We start from the raw sequence: 20,224 nt of genomic DNA on the forward strand, positions 1-20,224 counted from the left end.
GTAACCTCTTCAAAAAATTCAAGATTAGTCAAACATGACCTTCCAGGCACAAATCCATGTTGACTGTTCCTAATCAGACCCAGTTTATCCAGATGCTTATATATATTATCTCTAAGTATCCTTTCCATTAATTTGCCCACCACTGACGTCAAACTAACAGGTCTATAATTGCTAGGTTTACTCTTAGAACCCTTTTTAAACAATGGAACAACATGCGCAGTACGCCAATCCTCCGGTACTATTCCCGTTTCTAATGACATTTGAAATATTTCTGTCATAGCCCCTGCTATTTCTACACTAACTTCCCTCAATGTCCTAGGGAATATCCTGACCGGACCTGGAGACTTATCCACTTTTATATTTCTCAAAAGTGTCAGTACTTTCTCTTCTTTGAATCTCATAGTTTCCATAGCTACTCTACTCGTTTCCCTTACCTCACATAATTCAATATCCTTCTCCTTGGTGAATACCGAAGAAAAGAAATTGTTCAATATCTCTCCCATCTCTTTTGGCTCTGCAGATAGCTGTCCACTCTGACTCTCTAATGGACCAATTTTATCCCTCGTTATCCTTTTGCTATTAATATAGCTGTAGAAACCCTTTGGATTTACTTTCACCTTACTTGCCAAGCAACCTCATATCTTCTTTTAGCTTTTCTAATTTATTTCTTAAGATTCTTTTTACATTCTTTATACTCCTCAGGCACCTCATTTACTCCATGCTGCCTATAATTATTGTAGATCTCTCTCTTTTTCGAACCAAGTATCCAATTTCCCTTGAAAACCATGGCTCTTTCCAATTTTTACTATTTCCTTTCAACCGAACAGGGACATAAAGATTCTGTACTCTTAAAATTTCACCTTTAAATGTACTCCATTTCTCTTCCACATCTTTCCCATAAAACAAACTGTCCCAATTTACTCCTTTTAAATCCTTTCGCATCTCCTCAAAGTTAGCCTTTCTCCAATCAAAAATCTCAACCCTAGGTCCAGTTCTGACCCTCTCCATAATTATATTGAAACTAATGGTATTGTGATCACTGGTCCCGAACTGTTCCCCAACGCATACCTCTGCCACCTGACCCATCTCATTTCCTAACAGGAGGTCCAGCACCGCCCCTTCTCTAGTAGGTACTTCTATGTATTGCTGCAAAACAACTATCCTGCACACATTTTACAAACTCCATCCCATCCAGCCCATTTACAGAATGTGTTTCCCAGTCTATGTGTGGAAAATTGAAATCTCCCACAATCACTACATTGTGCTTACTACTAATATCTGCAATCTCCTTACATATTTGCTCTTCCAATTCTCGCTCCCCATTTGGCGGTCTATAATACACCCCTATAAGTGTTGCTACCCCTTTCCCATTTCTCAGTTCCACCCAAATAGCCTCCCTAGACGAGCCCTCTAATCTATCCTGCCAAAGCACTGCTGTAATATCTTCCCTGATAAGCAATGCAACACCTCCACCATCTTGCCCCTCCAATTCTATCACACCTGAAGCAACGAAATCCTGGAATATTTAGTTTCCAATCACAGCCCTCCTGCAACCATGTTTCACTGATCGCCACAACATCATACTTCCAGGTGTCAATCCAGGCTCTAAGTTCATCCACCTTTCTTACAATGCTCCTAGCATTAAAATATACACATTTAAGAAACCCACCCTCTCTTATTCTCTGTTTATTGTCTTTTTCTTCTCTCTCCCCTACATTTTGGGTCAGAGTGCTACCATTCTCTGCCTCCTGCCTCACACACTGACTGCTAGCTTTCCCAATTTGAGTCCCTCCCCCCAACCATACTAGTTTAAAGTCTCCCCAGTAGCCTTTGCAAATCTCCCCGCCAGGATGTTGGTCCCCCTCGAGTTCAAGTGCAACCCGTCCTTTCTGTACAGGTCGCACCCTCCCCAAAAGAGGTCCCAATGATCCAGAAACTTGAATCCATACCCACTGCACCAGTCCCTCATCCACTCATTTATCTTCCACCTCGCTCCATTCCTACTCTCACTGTTGCGTGGCACAGGCAGTAATCCTGAGATTGTTACATTTGCAGTCCTTCTCCTTAACTCTCTACCTAACTCCCTAAATTCTTCTTTCAGGACCTCTTCTCTTTTTTTAGCCTTCCTAGCTTCCATCAGTCATTCCGAACAGTCAGTCATCCACCTCAACCATTCAGTTTTTCTTTTTCCACAGGTGCTGCCTGACATACTATTTTCAGTTTCAGGTTCTCAGCATCTGCAGTCTTTTTGTTTTTTAAGAATAAGAAAAGAATGCTGCTGACAATAAAATTCTCGTCAAATTCAAAATAGCTAGAGTACACAAATCATTTCTCCAAAGGTCGTCTTTGAATCAAGCCCGAGGCAGCAGCTTTAATAATGAGCTGAAATTTGCAGTTCCAGGATTGTGAAATTCTAAACAATGGTGGACCAGGAGTTCTACAAAATAGTTCCTGCAAATCTCTTCGAAGGAATTTTGTGTTGATTAATTGTATGAACTAGATAAGTACTTAACCAACATTTCAAAGTTCCTCAATATCTGGGGAACATTTGATTCAAAACAACGAGAAATTGAAAGTTTTTGCTGTGATACAACTCTAAAGCCAACAGCCAGCCGATGTATTCAGATGCCATGATAAAGGAGCTCATACTTTGGGATGTTCCTCGGATCAATAGGGCTGTGTACTATTAGTTTTCCACGCATTGCTCCACGGAATATTACTTCAATTAAATCTATGAAGTCTTGCTTTGTTTTGAAACACCCAACAAACTTTGTATGGTCTGGAGACCTAAAAAAAAAGTAAATACTTGATTTCACTATTGCATTCACAATTTCTTCCAAGAAGTCTAATAGAACTCGAGAATTTGCATTTATTATTGTAAATTTAATCAGAAAAAAAGATCCAAAGCACTTCAGTGATGCATAAGCAGAGTGAAGGAGCTAAAGGAGAGAATGATTAGGCTGAGTGCATTAAAGAGTCAGTAAATGTGGGATTTATATATAAAATGGTTGGGGATATGGTGGTTGTTCGTGGTTCAATAGGGGAATTTTGGATGAGAAGTTGAAAGAGGCATGGGATAGAGGAATTAAATATAAGGAACTGCAAATGCTGTAATCTTGAGGAAAACACAAAGTGCTGGAGGGACTCAGTGGGTCAAGCAGCATCTGTGAATGGAATGAACAAATAATGTTTTGGGTTGAGACCCATCTTCGCACCTATTTTCTATGTTTCTGTGTTTCACACGGTTAGTAATAGGGAAGCGAAAACGGGAAAGGAGGTGGGTGCAGGACATAGCCTGATAAGAGGTAGATAAGAGGTATGAGGGTTTGATTTCTCCCATTTTCCTCTCTCCTGTCATCTATTTCTGACCCTCTGACTTTACATTTTATTCCTCCCCTTCTCTCCTTATCTGACATCCTTTTATCACCTTTTCATTTCCAGGCTTTGTCACCTGTCCTAACCCATCTGTCAATCATGTAGGAGGATACAGGTAAGAGGGGTTAGCTTGGTAGATGGGTACTTCTTGCGTATGGCGTGCACAGCCTAAAGTTGTAGGACAACTTGTTCTATTTGATCTTATTTGATTGTGCAAGCCAGGTTGATTGCATTTGTTGAAACGGGGCGGACCACGTGAAGGTTGCAATCTTCCGCCACGCAGATGGATAGAGCAAGTGACAAAGGTTAGTGATAGTAGGGGATACAGTGGTGTCAGATAAGGAGAGAAAAGCCAGAATGAGGGATGTAGGTGGAAGGGTATGACAGTGGGAGCAATGAATGAGTAATGAGGAGAGAAATATTTGTGTGCTGATTTATGACATAATTGAATGGCAAAATGTGAGCTTCATTACAATCATGGATTTTGAATAGCTGGATATTAAAAAGTAGAGAATTTAAGCAATTGTTTTCAGTTACAAAAAATTGCTGTAGTTAACAAGATTGTTATTTTAAACAAAGCAGGAATATCTAAAATAATCTATTTCTCCCATTCAATATTATAACTTGGTTTGCTGAAATCTTACTTATTGTTCCTACACCTGCACTTTTTAATTGTATCCAAAATATCTTACCCATAATCCACTTTCATATGCTGGCCATTGAAGAAGAACACTGTAGAAGGAATGTAACTGATGTCAAAGTAGCGAGTATATATAAGTACACTGTCAACATCCACCAGGTAAATGGCTGCCATTTTACTCAGATCGTGAGCAGTCTTTGAAAGCTGGTGAAACGACGAGAAAATAAATTTGATATTACGAATTTATAAGAAATAATATATTCACAGAAGGGTAAACCTAGCATGATCTATTAGAAAAACATTGGCATTTTGTAAAAAATGGACATTTAATCATTTTGGTAGAATGGTCTGAAAAATAAAACAAATGCAGGCTAATATCCTAATTGCAGACAACTTTTTACAATTTATCCTTTCCAATTTAGATTTAATAAACCCAACTAAGCTGCCTGCTCCAATGAGCTAAGGCCTTCTGACTTTTTAAAGAGTGCACAAAAGTTGATAAATCTTGAGTTGTACTTAAATAATATATTGCATGTTGTGGACGTCAAGTATTGCAAAAAGTGCATGTTAAGCACAATGTAGTTTCAGACATTGTAAAACCTTTATCACTTCACAGAACATGAAAGAGAACTGGCCTAAGAATAGAAAAGGCATTTAAAAAACATCTTCTCTGACCCTGAAGGAGTAAGGAATTTGTTAATGTATGAAAGGTATTATGGGTAACAATGATACAAACTAATTAAAAAAAAAAGGGATATTTTGAAACCACTCATTTTCTTCCACCCAGAAAAGTAGTGACTGTTTGCTAATGTAAAGCTCCATCAACACCCTTGCCCCAAGTAGCATTCATTTGCAAGTGTTTACGCAAACCTAAACACACAAGAGCAAGTTCAAATAATGGCAGTTTGCTTGGTAAATTATACCCCTGCATTTGTATTATTATTAACATCTAATGTTACTATATTGTAAACAAAGTAAAATATTCCAGCGGTTTACCAAGATTAATACTAAATAAAAAATGATCGAATGATTGAAATCTGGATATGGACTGGAGAATTACAAGGATCCCAGAGGTAGTGGTGGAGCAAATACATATTTCTTGCCAGTTTTTGCCCCACTCCAATCTCTCTTTATCAGTTTTCTTCTCTCTACTCCATCAGTCTTAAGTCAGGTCTCAACCCAAAATGTCTGTTCCTTCTTCTTCTTGCGTAGGGCGTGCACAGCCTAAAGTCAAGAGTCAAGAGAGTTTTACTGTCATGTGTCCCAGATAGAACAATGAAATTCTTACTCGCTGCAGCACAACAGAAAATGTAAACATAATACAGAATGGGAGATAAAAGTCCAATGTGTTTATAAACCATAGACCATATACACAATAAATAACAGATAAAGTGCAATAGTAATAATAGACTGTTATTGTTCAAAGCTTATTTGATGTCGTGTTTAATAGTCTGATGGCTGTGGGGAAGAAGCTGTTTCTGAACCTGGATGTTACAGATTTTAGGCTCCTGTACCTTCTTCCGGATGGCAACGGAGAGATGAGTGTGTGACCAGGATGGGTCTTTGATGATGTTTGCAGCCTTTTTCAGGCAGCGACTGCGATAGATCCCTTCGATGGTGGGGAGGTCAGAGCCGGTGATGGACTGGGCAGTGGTCACAACTTTCTGCATTCTTTTCCGCTCCTGGACGTTCAAGTTGCCGAACCAGGCCACAATGCAGCCAGTCAGTATGCTCTCTACTGTGCACCTGTAGAAGTTTGGGAGAGTCCTCCTTGACATACCGACTCTCCGTAATCTTCTCAGGAAATAGAGGCATTGATGTGCCTTCTTTATAATTGCATCAATATGCTGGGACCAGGAAAGATCTTCGGAAATATGAATGCCTAGTAATTTGAAGTTTTTGACCCTTTCCACCATTGTCCCGTTGATATAAACTGGATTGTGGGTCCCTATCCTACCCCTTCCAAAGTCCACAATCAGTTCCTTGGTTTTGCTGGTGTTGAGAGCCATGTTATTGTGCTGGCACCATTTGGTCAATCGATCGAACTCACTTCTATGCTGACTCATCACCATCTGTGATTCGTGGTGTTTTTGGCGAACTTGATGATGGAGTTCGCACTATGTCCGGCTACAGTCATGAGTGTAGAGTGAGTACAGCAGGGGGCTGAGCACGCAGCCTTGAGGTGCTCCCGTGCTGATTGTTATCTAGGATGACATATTTCCACCAATATGAACAGACTGGTCAGTGGATGTGGAAGTCGAGGATCCAATTGCAAAGGGATGCGCAGAGACCCAGATCCGTGAGCTTGGTAACCAGCTTGGAGGGGATGATGGTATTAAACGCCGAGCTGTAGTCTATGAACAACAGCCTGACAAACGGGTTTTTGTTGTTCAAGTGGTCCAGAGTGGAGTAGAGAGCCAGTGAGATCGCCATTAAGACAACTTGTTCTGTTTGATCGTCTGTGCACGCCAGGTTGATTGCATCGTCGAAACAGGGTTGACCACGTGAAGGTTGTAATCTCCCACACACAATATTCACACACAACAATTCACTTTTGAAATATATTCAGTTATAGACAAACATCTGCATGCAGGACACGATACTAAAATGCCGGGTAATTATTTTCCGGTGGTCTGGCTTTTAGAGTACCTCTTTCTTTAAAAGACCGTATATTCAATACTTTCACGTACTATTATTGAAGTGGTAATGCAAACAATAGAACGATTAAAAACATTATTTTTTTAATTTACTGACAATTTCATCGAGTTGCAGACAGACCGGGTCCTGATCGCGGCCAAATCGCAGCACTAACACCCTCTCCGCCACAGTCTTTATAATGTGATCAATATCTTTCTTAGTTTGTAACTTTGGCAAGAAGAAGCTCATCGTCTCAGTTTTAAGAGATGACGCTAAGTAAAACGAGGAGTTAAAATAAAGTTATTCCAATAAATTGGGCGGAGAAAACGCAAGGTTGAACCGGATTAAGAACTTCCGCTCCCGTGACAGCTTGAAAATAATTCCCCAGAAACACATTGCAAGGCAACTCGGACAAAATAAATGTTTCACTCAAATGATTCCATAAAAATTACCCAGTTAGCACACATACTGTCAATTCATATAAATGTCAGAAAAATATGCGGCATGCACATATTAAATAAACACTCACGGATTCACATTGAAATAATGACAGCGCATTGGGAATCTTAGTAAAAAAACTATCCGGCACGTGGAGTGCAAGTTTACCATAACTGTGTAACTGGTTATTTTAGGAAATTGTGCTTTTGGAATTTAAAGAAGAAAAGAAGATGCAAGATAATATGCGTTATGTGTTGATTTTGATTGTGGAGAGGACGTGCGGAAAGAAGGGAAGCTGAAGCGGACGGACAGTCTGCTCTCAGCTCCACGTGAGGACGGCTGGAGTTGATGGAGTGAGACTCGCGAGAGGATCTGGGCTCCATATCAGTCGCATCTCAGCAGGGCTTCATTTAATCTACTAACAGGTTCGGATTATTTTGTCTTTGTAAAAACTATCTCCATATGTTCTTGTATTTATGTAATTAAAATGCATATGATAATATAACTAGGCAAACCAAGGTACATATATGTTAATTTGGTAAGTCTACACTATCTTCTATATGCTTTTCTTTTTGACGTGATATCACCTTTTGTAGTCCACTCCCTACTGAATCCGTTTAGATTCAGCTGGACAGGTCGGTCTGTCTGAACAGCAGCTGGGTGCTGCTGTTGCATTTGGTGTTTTACGCTGGAAAGCAAAGATCTTTGCTCTAAGATCTTTGCTGGAAAGGAGGAGGAAGCGGAAATAAATCAGTCAGTTTTCTTGAAGCTGACATCAATACAGCAACTTCCGATACTTGCATTTGCCGTCGTTGGTTACATTCAAAGCCGAAAACGTTAGATTTTGTGGAAACAAAACACACACTGAAGGCCCAGGAAAGAAGGCAAGGGCAAGCCGTCGGCCATTACTGAACATCCAAGTATGTGAATGCTGGAATATTGCGCAGAACACAGTGTGTTGGAGTAACTCGTAGAAACAAGCAACTGCAGATGCTCGTTTACAAAAAAGAGACACGTACTGCTGGAGTAACACATCGTCCAGGATGCATCAGAGACGCCCCCTGATCCATTGAGTTGCTCCAGCACTTTGTGTTTTATCCGAACGTGTGAGTAGAATCAGCGGCGGTAATATGCTTCCGGAAAAATAATACCCTGCCAACATTTGCATTAGACCAAAATCAACAACATTATTTGGTCTCCCAAAGGGAAGATTGGAAGGGAGTAAGAAGTGTATTTGGTAGAAATAATTCTTGTGCAGTTTGATTATAATTTGTAGTCTGAAGAACTAGTGGCTGCCTCACCCACTGAGTTTCTCCAGCATTTATGTCTACCTTCGATTTTCCAGCATCTGCAGTTCCTTCTTAAATAAATAGATTAAAGAACAAACTATGTTGTCTGAAAAACAGAGAAAGGAAAATAAGCAACATTTAATGCTCCTGATCATTAATGATTCTCATAACATGGCCCACTTGTAACTAATAAAATATCTCACAGAACACTAGTACTAAATGAAACCAAACTTCAGTAATAAATTAACAGTTTCAGAACATAAGGAACAAGAAGCAAAATTAGCAAGAAATAATGATTGACATTATTTTTAAGTGGGTTTTTTTAGAAACAAAACAAAAGCATGGATGTTGGAATAAAAATACATTGGATATTAGAAATTGGAAAGGAAACAGGAAATAGAACGGGAATAGATCAAACCACAGCTTGGAAAGAGAAAAGTAATTAAATCTTCAGGTTAATGTCCTAACATTTCAGGAATAGTTGGAAGCAAAGGTAGATACAAAATGCTGGAGTAACTCAGTGGGACAGGCAGTTTAAAACTGAGGAATTTGGTTTGTAAATTGGTAAATTAGGCAATTTATCAGTCAATATAAGCAAGACGGCTCTTAGGGAGCGGCCTTGTGAGTAAAGTGTGAGTCTTTGGTTCGAGAGTCTTCGGAGAGAAGGCTACGCATAAAGCTCGAGAGGACGGAACGCGGTGAACACATGTTGGGGCAGATGAGACAGTGTGAGGCTTGCAGAATGTGGGAGCCCAGGGACACAGATGGAGCCTCTGGCTACAACTGTGGCAAGTGCGTCCAGCTTCAGCTCCTGAAGAACCGTGTTGGGGTACTGGAGAAGCAGCTGGATGACCTCAGGGCCATCCGGGAAAACAAGAGTTTCCTGGACAGGACCTCCAGTGAGGTAGTCACGCGGAGGATACGGGAAGAACCAAGGTGTGTGACGGAGAGAAAGGGTGGAAATCGTGGAGTGTAGAAGACCCAGGTGGCTGTGCCTAATGAAAACGGGTACGCCCTCTTGGGAACTGTCCGGGGAGATGATATTTCGAGTCCGAGCGGCGGACACGTCGGTGGCTCCAATCCTAGAGATGGGACTCGACCGGCGAGATCGACATCGGGCAGAGCCTTAGTGGTGGGTGATTGCATTGTCCGAGGAGCGGACAGGAGATTCTGTGGCGGCAGACGAGATGCAAGGATGGTCTGGCGCCAGGGTTCAGGATGTCACGAGCCGAATTCAGAAAATCCTCGAGGGAGAAGGTGAACAGCCGGCAGTAGTTGTGCACGTAGGCACAAACGACATCGGGAAGAAGAGAAAGGAGGTTCTCCAACATGAGTTAAGAGAGTTGGAAAGAAGACTGAAATGCCGGACTTCTAGGGTGGTTATCTCTGGATTGCTACCAGTACTTTGTGCTAGTGAAGACAGGAACAGGGAGATAGGAGATCTGAATGTGTGGCTGAGGGGCTGGAGCAGGGAGCAAGGATTTAGATTTATAGACCACTGGGATTTCTTCTGGGGTAGGGGTGACCTGTACAAAAGGGATGGGTTACACCTTAACTGGAGAGGGACCGACATTCTGGCAGGCAAGTTTGCTAGGGCTACACGTGTGGGTTTAAACTAAATAGTGGGGGGGAGGGATTGACAAAATGGGAGTATAAAGTGGAGTTGAAGGGGAAGTGGCTACAGGAAAAATTACAAAAGATTCTCGAATTAATGAGAAGGAAAGCTCGAGAAGGGACAACAGAGTAAGGTCAGGGCCAATTGGAGCACTGCGAGGGGGGAAGTGAATACGGAGGTCAAAGTGCTGTATATGAATGCGCGAAGTATAAGGAATAAAGTGGACGAGCTTGAGGCCCAGTTAGAAACTGGCAAGTATGATGTTGTGGGAATTACTGAGACATGGCTGTAAGAGGGCCAGGGCTGGGAACTGAATATTCAAGGGTATACCTCCTATCGAAAAGACAGACAGGTGGGCAGAGGGGGTGGGGTTGCTCTGTTGGTGAGGAATGAAATTCAGTCCCTTGCAAGGGGTGACATTGAAACAGGAGATGTGGAGTCAGTATGGATAGAACTAAGGAATTGTAAGGGTAAAAATACCCTAATGGGACTAATCTACAAGCCCCCAAACAGTAGCCTGGACACAAGTTGAATCGGGAGGTAAAATTAGCATGTAGCAAATGTAATGCTGTGGTTGTTATGGGTGATTTCAACATGCAGGTAGATTGGGAAAATCAGGTTGGTACTAGACCCCAAGAAAGGGACTTTGTAGAGTGCCTTTGTGATGGATTCTTAGAACAGCTTGTATTGGAGCCTACCAGGGAGAAGGCAATTCTTGATTTAGTGTTATGTAATGAACCGGATTTGATAAAGGACCTCGAGGTTAATGAGCCATTAGGAGGTAGTGACCATAACATGGTCAGGTTTAATCTACAATTGGAGAGGGAGAAGGCTAGATCGGAGGTGTCAGTGTTACAGTTGAATAATGGGGACTATTGGGCCATGAGGGAGGAGCTGGCCAAAGTTGACTGGAAAGATACACTAGCAAGGATGACAGTCGAACAAAAATGGCAGGTATTTCTAGGAATAATACAAAAGGTGCAGGATCAGTTCATTCCTAGGAGGAAGAAAGATTCCAAGGGGAGTAAGGGGTGACCATGGCTGACAAGGGACGTCAGGGACAGTGAAAAAATTAAAGCGAAGAAGTACAACGTAGCAAAGATGAGCAGGGAGCAAGAGGATTGGGTAATATTTAAAGAACAACAGAAGATAACTAAAAAGACAGTACGGGGAGAAAAGATGAGGTACGAAGGTAAGCTATCCAAGAATATTTTAATTTTATTAGAAGCATATACACATGGTGGCGGCGCCTAACAGCAGCGGCTCGACTACAGTCGTTCGTCTTTTTTTAATTTTTGTCTTGTTAAATGTATGTTTTGAGCTTAGTTTTTATTATTTTTTAGCTGTGTATATGTGGGGGGTGGAGGGGGGGTATGTGGGGGAAAACGTTTAATCTCTTCCCTGTACGGGGACCCGACATTTTCCCTGTCGGGTCTCCGGTGTCGGTGGGCCTAACATCGAGGAGCCGGCGGCGGCCACCGTCCGGGACTAACCTGAGGGCTCCAGTCGCGGAGCCTGCGGACCTGACATCATGGAGCTGGCCGACTTCGGAGCGGGAAGAGCTGTGGTGGCGCTCGGCTGCGACCCGACTTTGGAGCTTCAGAAGCTCCAGCTGCAGGCCTGGTGGACAGGAACATCGGGAGCTCGCAGGTCCCCTGGGGGGAGACGGCTTTTCGGAGCTCCCGCAACGGCAGCTTCTCCCGCTGGAATAGCGGGGTTGAAAGGACACGGAGCGTGGCCTAACATCGCCCGGTGCGGGTTAGTGGCCACGGGGACTTACCATCGTCACCGGGGGCTCTAACATCGGAGCCCCAGTTCGCCTAGACGCTGCAGTTGGACTGCTGGACCGCTGGTTGGCCTGCTTGATCCGCGGGATTTAAAGGACACGGAGCTGGGACCTAACATCACCCGCGTGTAGCTAAATGGCCACGGGACTTACCATCTTACCAAGCGGGGGGCTTTAACATCGGAGCCCCAGTTCGCCTCGATGCTGCAGTTGGACCGCGGGAGAAGAACAAAGGGAAGAGATAAGACTTTGCCTTCCATCACAGTGAGGAGGTGTTGGAGACTCACTGTTATGGATGTTTATGTAAACTGTGTTAAGTGTGGTCTTGGGTTTTTTTGTAATGTAAAAAACTGTAGTAAATGTAATTTCGTTCAAACCTAGGTTTGAATTACAATAAATAGCATTCCAATAGCATTCCATTCCATTCCATATCATAACCAAAACACGATTTGTTTATCAGTTACATATTAACACAGCTTCTGTTTATTTATTTTATAGATTTTTTTGAAAGATAGAGCTATAGAAAGAAGGGAGGGAGAAAGAAGAAAAAAATAAACAAAATTACCAATAACACAATTTTGGAGATAGGTCCGTAGATTATAAAGTGTAATTATTCATCCAATCCTGGATTCAAGTTTCAGTCAAGCTTCGTGCTGAACCAATTTACCCTTTCAGAAAATCAATAAATGGAGACCATATTCTAGCAAATAATTCTGATTTGTCAATTAAGAGAAGTGTAATTTTTTTTTTAGACCTTTGATTTTCCAGCATCTGCAGTTCCTTCTTAAACACTATCTAAATGGCGTCAAGTTGGGGAAAGGGGAAGTACAACGGGATCTGGGGGTCCTTGTTCATCAATCTATGAAAGTAAGCATGCAGGTACAGCAGGCAGTGAAGAAAGCGAATGGCATGTTGGCCTTTATAACAAGAGAAATCAAATATAGGAGCAAAGAGGTCCTTCTGCAGAGCCCTAGTGAGACCACACCTGGAGTATTGTGTGCAGTTTTGGTCTCCTAATTTGAGGAAGGACATTCTTGCTATTGAGGGAGTGCAGCGTAGGTTTACAAGGTTAATTCCTGGGATGGCGGGACTGTCATATGCTGAGAGAATGGAGCGGGCTGGGCTTGTACACTCTGGAGTTTAGAAGGATGAAAGAGGATCTCATTGAAACATATAAGATTGTTAAGGATTTGGACACGCTAGAGGCAGGAAACATGTTCTGGATGTTTGAGGAGTCCAGAACCAGGTGCCACAGTTTAAGAATAAAGAGTGAGCCATTTAGAACGGAGACAAGGAAACACTTTTTCCTCACAGAGTTGTGAGTCTGTGGAATTCTCTGCCTCGGGGTGCGGTGGAGGCAGGTTCTCTGGATGCTTTCAAGAGAGAGCTAGATAGGGCTCTTAAAAATAGCGGAGTCAGGGGATATGGGGAGAAGGCAGGAACGGGGTACTGATTGGGGATGATCAGCCATGATCACATTGAATGGCGGTCCTGGCTCGAAGGGCCGAATGGCCTACTCCTGCACCTATTGTCTATTATCTCTGGAGAGAAGGAATGGGTGATGTTTTGGGTTGAGACTCTTCTTCCTACATATAGTTGGAAGCAAACAAGTTTTGGAAGGCTAAAGAAGTGGAGAGAAAACTCCTATTTTCCAGGCATGAGATTTCTCTGCGGACTTCCGCGGATTTTGAAATTTGTTAAAAAACAAAATATGTCTGAATCTCTATAAATCTATAAATGGCTTTCCATGAGACAGTGGGATTGATGATCAAGAGCGCCGATTGGACGAGAGGGATGTCGGTCCGCCGTCGGTTTGGGGGGGGGTGGTGCCATGATGAGTCAGCGCGGTGATTGGAGGAGGAAGTAGAGGGGTGGGACTGAGGATAGTGCGCGGTGATGGGAGGAGGGAGACGTTCGGGGCGGGACAAGGCGAGTTGTAGTGGACTGGGAGCGGAGGTTGAGGCGGCCCCGGGAGAGTAGGCATTGGGCTGGGAAAGGCTGGGGCCTTGTCGGTGTCAATAAGCGTTTTAAAGCAAGTAGAGGGAGTGTGTGTGAGCCCTGGTGAGAGTAGGGGGAAGTCCCGTGAGTGTGAGCAAAGGCGAGGGAGTTCCCTGTGAGTGTGAGCAATGGTGAGGGGTTTCCTGTGAGTGTGAGCGGTCCCTGTGAGTGAGCAAAGGTGAGGGGTTTCCTGTGAGTGTGAGCAGTGATAGGGTCCCTGTGGATGTGAGCAAGGGTAAGGGGTGGGTCCCTGTCAGTGTGAGCAGTGATAGGGTCCCTGTGGATGTGAGCAAGGGTGGGGGGGGTCCCTGTCAGTGTGAGCAGTGAGGGGTTCCCTGTGGATGTGAGCAAGGGTGGGGGGGGGGGGTCCCTGTCAGTGTGAGCAGTGAGGGGTTCCCTGTGGATGTGAGCAAGGGTGGGGGGGGGTCCCTGTCAGTGTGAGCAGTGATAGGGTCCCTATGGATGTGAGCAAGGGTGGGGGGGGAGGGGTCCCTGTCAGTCTGAGCAGTGAGGGGTTCCCTGTGGATGTGAGCAAGGGTGGGGGGGGGGGGGCCTGTCAGTGTGAGCAGTGAGGGGCTCCCTGTGAGCAGTGAGGGGTTCCCTGTGAGCAGTGAGGGGTTCCCTGTGAGTGGGGAAGATCCTGTGAGAAATTATGGGTAAACAGGCAAGAAAACTTTCAATTCAAGGCACAATTATCAAAAAGATTCTGCATAAAGGAGGCGCTGCCCCCTTTTACCCGTGCCAGGGCGTTGCCCCTTGGAACCCTCCCAGAGGCCAATGCCCCCTGGACCCCATTCTCTTCCTCTTTTTTCATTTTTTTCCTGTCTCATGCCTGTTTTGTCTCGACCTGAAATATCACCTATTCCTTTTCTCCAATGCTGCCTGACCCGCAGAGTTACTCCAGCATTTTGAGTCATGCACTATTTTATAAATCTATGATTTAAGGAAATGGAGAGCACGGTGGTTTCAGATGAAACCGATTCAGCAAGAGGTTGTTATGATTTAATTTTGAAACATCTTTAGTAATTCTCAATTCTTTTATCTCATTACAGGATATTATCTTTTGATTTCTTTGAACATTATCAATTACTGGATTTCAGGAATCTGCTATTGCAGTTTTCAGTAATATGTGGCTGCATGTTACTCATCTCTTCCAAAACATTGGGAGGAATTGCACTCTACAAATAAATAATTGGGTGAAAACTAAAATGGGTTTGGCCAGGTACCACTTTATGTTCCACAGCAGAAGCCTGGTTCTGACGCCATGTGCAAGAATTGAAGAAAAAAATGTTAGCCCTGATAAAATAGATTTAGATATTTGGAAGACGATCATGAAAGAAAATGCAACTGAAACTCCTGACCCACTCTCCTCTGAAGACTCTGGAGACTCATTCCTTGCTGCCACAAGAGAGCTAGTTCAAATGTGGCAACTAGCTGGAAAGACAGTACCAGAGAACATAACTGATGAACAGCTAAGAACAGTTCAAGAACTGGCTACTAAATCTGCAAAGAAAAAGTTTCTTAAGTACTTGGCAATCAAAGAGGGTAAAAAGAAAGCCAGAAAAGAAAAACAAAAATTAAAGCAAGAAACAGCAAATATTTTGCAGAAAGAAGTTAAAAGTGAGGAAAGAGTCGAGTTAAAGAACACTTTTCTTTTACAAATCTGGCAAAGGACTTTTGATGTAATGTACAGTTGGCGGACAGCTCAGTCGATGGTGTTTGGCCAGTCACTGGTATTTGATATGAGTTATGAAAACTACATGAACCGTCGAGAAATGGAAAATACAGTCTCGCAATTATTGGAATGTGAAGGGTGCAACAGGAGATCCTTGGACCCATTTCACTTGCATTTCTGTAACCTTGACTTACATGGAGTTTATTATAAGGAGCTTTTGAAACGTTATGGAGATGCTTGGGATAACCTCTTAATAACAGCAACGGATAAGTCGTATATTGACATTTTTCCTAAAGACAAGCTTGTGTATTTAACTGCAGATTCACCTTTTGTATTGAACACATTTCAGCATGATAAAGTCTACATCATTGGATCCCTCGTTGATAAGTCTATTCAGACAGGACTGTCTCATGCAAATGCAAAGCGTTTGAAGTTGGCAACTGCACGTCTTCCTTTGGATGAGTATTTGAAGTGGAACTGTGGTGCAAAGAATCTTACACTGAACCAAATGATCAACATTTTGTTGACTGTGAAAGATACAGGGAGCTGGCAAGAGGCTCTCAAATATGTTCCAACAAGGAAACATGACGGATTATTATCAGTTCCACTAGAACAGAGATACTGGAGCAGAATAAGAAAACAGAGGAATAACTTTGAAGCAGAAAAGAGAGCCAGGTGGCAAAAGTCCACTTGAAAATACAAATTTAAAAAAGTGCAGAAATCGTTTCAAGTAGTCATAAAATAAAACAATGGTGGATAGATGCAGATGAAAGATTCAGAAAATATTTTAAGTACTGATTCAGTAACAATAAATATTTGTCGTTACTTTGATTTTTATGTTGAATTGCTATATTAAATGATATAAATATAACAATTAGCACATTACGCCCTTCAGTGTTCTGATTATAAATCTTAATTGTAATGGAAAACAAAACAATGCATATTACACACCCCTCTTCTTGATGGATCAATGAGTTAATTAGTAAATAATTGAAAATTTCAGTTTTATCATTTGATCGGTGAGCATTAACTGATGGTGCGACAGAGGTTCACCTGCACCTCCTCCAACCTCATCTATTGCATCCGCTGCTCTAATTGTCAACTGCTCTACATCGGTGAGACCAAGCGCAGGCTTGACGATTGCTTCACCCAACATCTCCGCACAGTTCGCATTAATGAACCCGATCTCCCGGTAGCTCAGCACTTCAACTCCCCCGCCCATTCCGTATCTGACCTTTCTGTGCTGGAGCTCCTCCATGGCCAGAGTGAGTCCCACCGGAAATTGGAGGAGCAGCACCTCATATTTCGCTTGGGTAGTTTACCCCCCAGAAGTATGAACATTGCCTTCTCCAATTTCAGGTAGTCCTTGCTTTCTCCCTCCTTCCCCTCCCCTTCCCAGCTCTCCCACAGCCCACTGTCTCCGCCTCTTCCTTTCTTCTTCCTGCGCCCCCCCCCCCCCCCACCCCACATCAGTCTGAACAAGGGTCTCGAACCGAACTGTCACCTATTTCGCTTCAAAGATGCTGCCTCACCCGCTGAGTTTCTTCAGCATTTTTGTCTACCTTTGATTTTTCCAGTATCTGTAGTTCTTTCTTCAACAATCAATCAGTATCATGTTTTTTACCTTGCAACTCTTGCTGTTAATGAAGGTAGGATCAGGCTAGCTACAATTGCCAATTATTCCAGTTGGCACCCCAGTAAGGGTAGTATTTGTTTGGTGTGGGAATAATTTGAAAAGTGACCATAGTGTCAAATGTTTCAGAGGCGAAAAAACGATTCCAGAAAAGTTATTGGTGGATAAAATAACACGGCTTTTTAAAATTGCAGTGAGTAAATATTCTCCAAAATAGTTAAGGAAGGAGCAGGGAAGAAACGTCCTTAATCCCTTTCTAAATGAAGAACACCAACATAAGGCTTTTCATTGTTGATTGCTGCTCAATGATCACTATTAAAATTGCTTCAGTGTGATCATCAGACAATATTGTGATTTGGCTTTTACATAATGGTAAATACAATTGCTGATATTCACTAAGTATTTCAGGAGAATGAATACATTCAAATGAGCTATCAGAGGATCATTGGTATCTGTGTACAATGTTATCAGTGTAAGTTGCATTGTTTAGAAAATGAATAACTAAAGAAAACTGAAGATAAACAAAAAAATAAATAAAAGGGACACACTAACGTCTGAAGAATGGTTTCGGCCCGAAACGTTGCCTATTTCCTTCGCTCCATAGATGCTGCTGCACCCCCTGAGTTTCTCCAGCATTTTTGTGTACCTTCCAGCATCTGCAGTTCCTTCTTACACTAACATATTGTAGTTAGGCTCAAGTGTCTCGCTCATGAGATTCAAGCTAATAGTTACTGAACATGCAATAGTCTAATCTAATATATTATTTTAGGAGATTTTGCTGCTGAAAGCATAAATAAAGTGCACAACATATGTCCATGCAAACAAAAAAATATCCAATTTGTGCAATGTTTTGCAATATCTGCTTCAAAAGTTGTAAAACATTGGACAATAGACAAAACAAATACAGTTCTATAATAACATCAGATTAGGCACCATCTCAAGAGAATATAGATTGGTAATGTTTTGAGTTGGGACGCTTCTTCAGACTAATAGTAGGAGGGGAAGAAAGCTGGAGAAGAGGAGGAGCAGGACAAAGCATAGCAGGTAATAGGTTGATGTGTGTGTGGGGGGGGGGGGTAGAATTAGTGCGAGTCTAGGTGGGGCACTGGGTAGGTGGGGAAGGGTTTGTAGGCTACCCAAGTGGAACATGAGGCGCTGTTTCTCAGTTTGCATGTGGTCTCACTCTGGCAATGGAGAAAGCCGAGGACAAAAGGGTCAATATTGTAAAGGGAAGATAAGTTAAAATGGTTGGCAACCAGGAGATCCAGTAGGCTTTGGCAGACTGAGACAAGGTTGTATAAGATATGCAAACTATAATTTCTTACAGACATTTTGCTTTAGAATCAGAAATAAAAAGTTTAATTGATGGGAGTATATCCTCGTGAACATGGAACATAGCCTTTAGGGAGACCATACTGTGGCATGTATAGACACGTGTTGACTGGAGTTGTTGAAAGAAAATGATGCAAAGGATAAATGCATCATACTACAATGCGCATTAGCAAGTGGCTTAGAAGCAGAACCTACGACTGATCTGGCTGTCGAAGGAAAAAGCTGTCAAATGGGGTATGTGGCCGGTCTTGAGTGATCCAACATGATGAATGCCCAGTACTCGCCAATCTATCTGTTGATGATGTAATTGTGACAAGTTTTACAACCCTCTACCTTGAATAAAGACTGAGCATTCACTTAATCCAATCTCCTCATGACCATGTATACCTCAGTAAAGTCACCTCAGCCTCGTATACGCCAAAGAAAAATTCCCAGCTTGTCCTACCTCTCCCTATAACTCAGGCCTGCCAGCCCAGGTAACATCCTGGCAAATCTCTTATGCACCATTTCCAACAATGACATTGTTCCTATCGACGGGTGTCAAGAACTGCACACGGTACTCCCAAGTATATCCTCACCAACGTCTTGTGAAGGTGCATCATGATGTTCTGGCATATGTACTCGCAATGAAAGCAACAACGTCATTATCTATCCTCCCCGCACTGTCCACCTGACACGCCGCTTGTGAGGCATGATCTCCCACGCACAAAGCCATGCTGACCCCATCCTTCACTCTGGCAATGGAGGAGGCCCAGTACAGAAAGGTACAGAATACAGATGGGACCAGAAAGGGGATGAAATGGTTGGCAATTGAGATCTACGTTTGGTCTCACCGATACACCTGGCCTTAAACCTCCTCCCTCAACTCCAGGGACCCAACAGTTCTTTCAGGTTAGACATACATTCACATGTACCTCTTCTAACCACGTTTACTGCATCCTGTGTTCCTGATGTGGGTCCAGTACATTGGCAAGACCAACTGGACACTTGCCGACTTTCGCTGAGCACGTACGCTCGGTCCGCCTAGGCCTATGAGATCTTCCAGTTGCCAACCATTTCAAATCGCCTTCCCATACTGACCTTTCTGTCCTGGGCCTCCATTGCCAGAGGGAAGCCACGTGCAAATTGGAGGAATAGCACCTCATATTTAGCTTGGTTAGCATCCAACCCAGCAGTATGAGCATTGACTTTTCTCATTTAAAATAATTATACTCTCTCTCCCCTAGTCATTTTACTTGTTTCACAGTTCTCCACATTGTTTCTGTCTTGAGATCACACTTTTTCTAGACAATAATGGGCCTACCCTGAATGGTCCTGTTGTCTCCTACAGAGTAGGAGACACACCTACAGAGTAAGGACAAGGCCAATTGCGAGGGGGGGGGGAAAGTGAATACGGAGGTCAAAGTACTGTATATGAATGCTCGAAGTATAAGGAATAAAGTGGACGAGCTTGAAGCTCAGTTAGAAACTGGCAAGTATGATGTTGTGGGAATTACTGAGACATGGCTGCAAGATGGCCAGGGCTGGGAACGAAATATTCAAGGGTATACCTCCTATCGAAAAGACAGACAGGTGGGAAGAGGGGGTGGGGTTGCCCTGTTGGTGAGAAATGAAATTCAGTCCCTTGCAAGGGGTGACATTGAAACAGGAGATGTGGAGTCAGTATGGATAGAACTAATGAATTGTAAGGGTAAAAAGACCCTAATGGGACTAATCTATTGGCCCCCAAACAGTAGCCTGGACATAGGGCGCAAGTTGAATCAGGAGTTAAAATTGGCATGTAGCAAAAGTAATGCTGTGGTTGTT

At 42.9% G+C, this 20,224-nt stretch overlaps 2 protein-coding genes across 4 annotated transcripts; one reads left to right on the forward strand and one right to left on the reverse strand.

Annotated features, from left to right (window-relative positions):
- Nucleotides 1-2,340: 2,340 nt before the first annotated feature.
- Nucleotides 2,341-7,019, reverse strand: txnl4b (thioredoxin like 4B). Of its 2 annotated transcripts, none has more exons than XM_033032701.1 (3): nt 6,770-7,019; nt 4,068-4,219; nt 2,341-2,787 (listed from the first exon to the last, which is right to left on the reverse strand). In XM_033032701.1, the coding sequence occupies exons 1-3, from the start codon at nt 6,899-6,901 to the stop codon at nt 2,622-2,624; spliced, it is 450 nt and encodes a 149-aa protein (XP_032888592.1). In that variant the 5' UTR covers nt 6,902-7,019; the 3' UTR covers nt 2,341-2,621. The 2 variants fall into 2 exon arrangements, with proteins under 2 accessions (XP_032888592.1, XP_032888593.1); XM_033032702.1 differs by lacking the exon at nt 6,770-7,019 and adding an exon at nt 6,706-6,724.
- Nucleotides 7,020-7,380: 361 nt separating this feature from the next.
- Nucleotides 7,381-16,335, forward strand: trmt10c (tRNA methyltransferase 10C, mitochondrial RNase P subunit). Of its 2 annotated transcripts, none has more exons than XM_033032699.1 (3): nt 7,381-7,515; nt 8,855-8,859; nt 14,831-16,335. In XM_033032699.1, the coding sequence occupies exon 3, from the start codon at nt 14,906-14,908 to the stop codon at nt 16,145-16,147; it is 1,242 nt and encodes a 413-aa protein (XP_032888590.1). In that variant the 5' UTR covers nt 7,381-7,515; nt 8,855-8,859; nt 14,831-14,905; the 3' UTR covers nt 16,148-16,335. The 2 variants fall into 2 exon arrangements, with proteins under 2 accessions (XP_032888590.1, XP_032888591.1); XM_033032700.1 differs by lacking the exon at nt 7,381-7,515 and adding an exon at nt 7,842-8,010.
- Nucleotides 16,336-20,224: the final 3,889 nt, after the last annotated feature.

This window comes from Amblyraja radiata, chromosome 14, assembly GCF_010909765.2.
Source record: "Amblyraja radiata isolate CabotCenter1 chromosome 14, sAmbRad1.1.pri, whole genome shotgun sequence".
Classification (NCBI taxonomy): Eukaryota; Metazoa; Chordata; class Chondrichthyes; order Rajiformes; family Rajidae; genus Amblyraja; species Amblyraja radiata.

Bases quoted from the DNA above. Each gene is read 5' to 3' on its own strand.
- trmt10c (XM_033032699.1), top strand. From the start codon at position 14,906: ATGTGGCTGCATGTTACTCATCTCTTCCAAAACATTGGGAGGAATTGC.
- txnl4b (XM_033032701.1), bottom strand. From the start codon at position 6,901: ATGAGCTTCTTCTTGCCAAAGTTACAAACTAAGAAAGATATTGATCAC. The intron at 4,220-6,769 runs GTCAGTAAATTA...TCGTTTCACCAG, and splicing joins GTCTGCAACTCGATGAAATT to CTTTCAAAGACTGCTCACGA. The intron at 2,788-4,067 runs GTAAGATATTTT...CTTTTTTTTTAG, and splicing joins CATATGAAAGTGGATTATGG to GTCTCCAGACCATACAAAGT.